Source organism: Rhopilema esculentum, chromosome 19 (assembly GCF_057945365.1).
Source record: "Rhopilema esculentum isolate cy_ngs chromosome 19, ASM5794536v1, whole genome shotgun sequence".
Classification (NCBI taxonomy): Eukaryota; Metazoa; Cnidaria; class Scyphozoa; order Rhizostomeae; family Rhizostomatidae; genus Rhopilema; species Rhopilema esculentum.
In genome coordinates, this window is record NC_142833.1 from 1,339,424 (window position 1) to 1,343,747 (window position 4,324).

General features: G+C 35.7%; 1 protein-coding gene across 1 annotated transcript; it reads left to right on the forward strand.

Moving 5' to 3' along the window:
• Positions 1 to 276: 276 nt before the first annotated feature.
• On the forward strand, positions 277 to 4,122 carry LOC135688223 (EF-hand domain-containing protein D2). The gene is made up of 3 exons (XM_065204970.2): positions 277 to 496; positions 2,582 to 2,729; positions 3,748 to 4,122. Exons 1-3 carry the CDS (start codon positions 348 to 350, stop codon positions 4,018 to 4,020), a joined length of 570 nt encoding a protein of 189 aa, XP_065061042.1. The 5' UTR covers positions 277 to 347; the 3' UTR covers positions 4,021 to 4,122.
• The last annotated feature ends 202 nt before the right edge of the window (positions 4,123 to 4,324 follow it).

Sequence of the window (4,324 nt, forward strand, 5' to 3'; positions counted from 1 at the left end):
CGAGATACAGGAGTCTTTGTCCAAAACCTGGGATAAAGCCGCTGAATGTCCTATATATAGATCAAGTGGACCGCACTGCTGTAAGCTTGGGGCCTTTATATCATGTGTTCCTTGATGATGATGTGTTCCTTAAAATAGTGTATTTGTGGGGCCAGAAATACTTTGAGCCCTACAAAGTTCAATAAACCCTACTCTACTTCTGCGGAAACTTTGATGCCAGCTCTGCGAGCTTCAGCGTGCTCTGCGGGACGACGCGATGTGAATGCAGAAAAGCAAAAGGACAACGGCGAAGACGCTGCTTGCCTGCATGCATTCAGAACAGGAGGTTCAAATTGGTTTGCCACAACATGTCTGAGCTAGCCGAAAAACTCGCTCATCGCAATGCTCTCAACGAAGGAGTTGGAGAGAAAAAGATGAGGAAGGTATCTAACGTGTTCATGGAGTTCCAGGAATTCACACGGAAGCAAATTATGGACTACGAAAAAATCTTCACTACGTGAGTATAAGGCGATGATATGCAGGAGAAATATTGGCATCTATGTGATCAACATCCTTTACTTTCGATAAAATTTTAATAATCTTAGATAAGCAAATCGTACAAATGAGTAAACCTTTTTCTGTTTGATAAAGCTCGTGGATAAAATGTCTGGAGAAACAGAATATGTAGAGTTGTTTACACAGCTATCAAAACTGTTTGCCTAAATACTTTAGGGTATTGCTGCGCAGTCGGAAGCTGAAAGAGTCAAAGATAAACAGTGTATTATGTTTAGGAAACAGTTGCAACTTATTGTACGCGTGTTATCTTGGTGAGCTTCTGAAGGTCATCGTCCAGAAAGTGGTTGTGTCAGGCAAAGGAACGAGTGTTATCCTTTTTGCAATGTTTTATCTTTAAAAAATTGTGCCAAATCTCCCATGTGGGGTTGGGCAAACCCTACAAGGTATGCTCCTATGCACATTTTAGATTGATATAAAGGGCATAGATTTTTTGAGCAATTTGGAACAACAGCTATTGAACAACATTTCTAAAATATATGGAGAAGGTTTTTGTTCAATATAATGAAATTAGATGTCTGTGTTAACAAAGCTAATATAATCGCCAAGATTTTCAGTTTACAGTTGCTAGTTACAATTTTACTGCCAGTTGATCTTTTATGTCCAACCCTGTTTGCTAGACCTCAATAATTAATGTAAATTTAGTATGTTTCTCTACCATTATCAAGTATCTATACCATTTTATTTTTTATTTTACTCTGGTCAGTCAGTCAATCATAGCATAGTATAGAAAATGTAGCAAGTAAGAAACACCGCAATGAACAACAATGAACAACAATAAATACAAGACAAGAATGAACAACAATAAATACACATAAATCAGTGAAGGCTAATATTTCACCTCGGCATACGGGGCTTCATCAGAGCCAAAGTAAACAGACTAAATCATAGCATCCCATGGGAAATCCAACAGGTGTTCAATAGCATCCCATGCCTAAACAGTATTCTGAACTGAACTGCCCCTGAGCAAGGCTTAGTGAAAACTATAGGAAGAAATAACCAACCATTATCTCAACAGGTGATTTATGATGTAAACCCAGGACTCCTTAAAGGGCCATTTTTGTGAATTTTCAAATGTCTTTTAAGTGTGAGAATATTTCCTAATTCTTGAATACCTAATAGCTTTTTGTACAAAATATGGTTAGGTCACTCAATACAATGTTAATTTTTATCACCTAATCTGTGCCGTTTTTGTTTCTTTGAAATTTTGTGATAAAATGTAATTTTTAGGAAGGTTGCTATATTAAAATTATCACCCTTATTTGTATTTAGGTATCAAGGCTGTTGAGGTTTTTTCATTCAAAGGAGGTGGTTATCCAGTAAATCTGAATGATGACATTACTCTGTAATTTTACCTACAGTCTAAGAATATCATTTAAAGAATATAATACCTTGCAATTTTAAAGGCAGTGTGTCCATGCACATAGCATACCCCAAAAGTGGTTTATCTCAGTCTAAGCCACCCACAGTACATGTGGGGCAGTCTTAACCAAACAGATCCCAGAAAAGCACAATTCATCTTAGTATATCATTAGCAGTTTTAACAAATACACATGCAACTACAAACTTTGTATCACACTGCCTTTAAGTTCTGTTATTTGCCCTTTACAAATAGCTCTCTGTTATCAATTGAATTTCCTACTTGGAAAAACACTGCTACTGTTTATGTTTTTCCCAAAAGGCCCAAAGCAATTCGACTGTTGGTGTAGAGAACATTGTCAAAAGATATTCTAAAGCCCATCTAAACTTGGTGATTATTTTGTGCTTACAGACACTCCCTATAAATAGAAAATCTCTGAAGACAAAGGATATACCTTTGATGTCAACCACCTAGCTATGATTCATCCTTTGTACCAGGCAAGGCAACAGAGCTTTTTGAGCTCATCAGGAAGGGGTTGAATTTTAAGCTGCCAAACAATTTTCTTCAGATTAAATATCTATCATAAGAGATTCTATAAAGATAAAAAAATTTCCTTGCATATGGCCTTGTAATTTCATCTCAATGCATAATTTTTAATTGCTTTCATAGGTATGATACTGGTGGCGATAAATTTATTGACCAGAAAGAACTGCAAGTTATGATGGAGAAACTTGGAGCACCACAGACATACCTTGGACTGAAAAACATGATCAAAGAAGTTGATGAAGATCAGGATGGGAAAATCTCTTTCCGAGAGGTACAAAATGATCATTCTGCATAGAAATCACTATATGAACATTCAATCTAAACCATGTGCATCATGTTAATCAATTTTATTATTGTTCATCATAATCATAAAAATAATTAATGATATTGATATCAAGACACATCATCCTTATCATGGTCATTGATCATCACGATTCATCTTCATTATCATGATCATTGATTATCAGGATGCATCATCATTATTACGATCATTTATCATCATAAATTATCATCAATCATTATCAATTATCATCAATCACCATCATCACTATCATGATTACCATGATAATTAGCCTTAATCACTTATCATCACTGGAAGAAAACATTAGGCCCCTAGCAAATTGGATTGATTTTTCAAGAAGAAAACATCCTGCCAGATCGTTCACCATCTCCTACTTTCCCTTGTTATTGTATACAACATTTATTCAAAAATACTTAGGTCATCCTTTGAATTCTTAATCTTTTTGGGCATTTTATTAGGGGTTGTTTTAAAAAGGGATATTTTTCATTCGTTGAGTTTAGGAAGTAGTGTAACAAATTAAGTAGAGCATTTGCTGAATTTTCATCGAAAAACATTCCCTTATTCTGTACAATAATTTCCTTGTTTATAAAACCCATCTTGTTTACTTAAAATCGCGAAAGAAAAAAGAGGCGTGGCAAATTTGTTAGGTATGGTGCCTTAAACTGAGCACGGGTCAGACCGCCCCTGTGTGAAACCAATAAAACATAGTGAATACCGCAACTGGTTTTAGGTAGAAAAGATCTTAAAGAAAAAGAAGGAAACATCAAACGACGTCATAAAAATTAAAAAAACATTACTATCATTTTTATGATTTTGTCGAAGAATGCAAATGCTTTCCCTATATCTTCTTCAGAGATTCGGAAGAGATCCCTGGCATTTTCCTTGTCTGGTTAGCGGAGCATTAGTTTCTGAAAACACAATTTCTTTCATTCTTTAAAGCAACAATAGTTACTCAAGTCAATTTTGATTTATTTCCCATCTTTTGCAGTTTCTTCTGATTTTCCGCAAAGCAGCGGAAGGCTTACTCGAAGCAGGCTCGGGCCTATGTGAGCTCGCGCGGTTGACTGAAATTGACGTCGATGAAACAGGGGTAAAAGGTGCAAAGGATTTCTTCGAAGCAAAAATGATGCAAGCGCAAGCTGGAAGTAAATTCGAAATGGAAATGAGGCTCGAGCAAGAAGAGAAAAAGAAACAAGCCGAAGAGAAAAAAGTTCGTCAAGAAGCTTTCAAAAATAAGCGCTCTGCATTCCAGACGTTTTAATTCCCCTAGCTATGTTATAAATCTGTGTTTTTAATAATGAATTTTGCTACATTTTAAAGTGTGCTTCTGAGAAATAACTAGCGATTTTAAAGGTCCATAAGATATGATGCCTTGTTTTGTAAACCTATCTTCAGGTCATGACCGTTCTGCTTATTTTTGTGAAAATCGCATTATTACCTTACCATTTTCATATTCGGTTATTACAATCCCGATAAATGTTTCAATCTTTAAATTTAACGTCGCTGTGAAACCTTTGGCCTGATTCTTCAATACCTCAACGCGTTTAAGATTCAAAGATAAGTCT

What these genes read in the sequence shown, in the direction of transcription:
- LOC135688223 (XM_065204970.2), top strand. Translation starts at nt 348, where the DNA reads ATGTCTGAGCTAGCCGAAAAACTCGCTCATCGCAATGCTCTCAACGAA. An exon ending in TACGAAAAAATCTTCACTAC is followed by an intron (nt 497 to 2,581) that starts GTGAGTATAAGG and finishes TTGCTTTCATAG; the next exon opens with GTATGATACTGGTGGCGATA. An exon ending in GGAAAATCTCTTTCCGAGAG is followed by an intron (nt 2,730 to 3,747) that starts GTACAAAATGAT and finishes CATCTTTTGCAG; the next exon opens with TTTCTTCTGATTTTCCGCAA.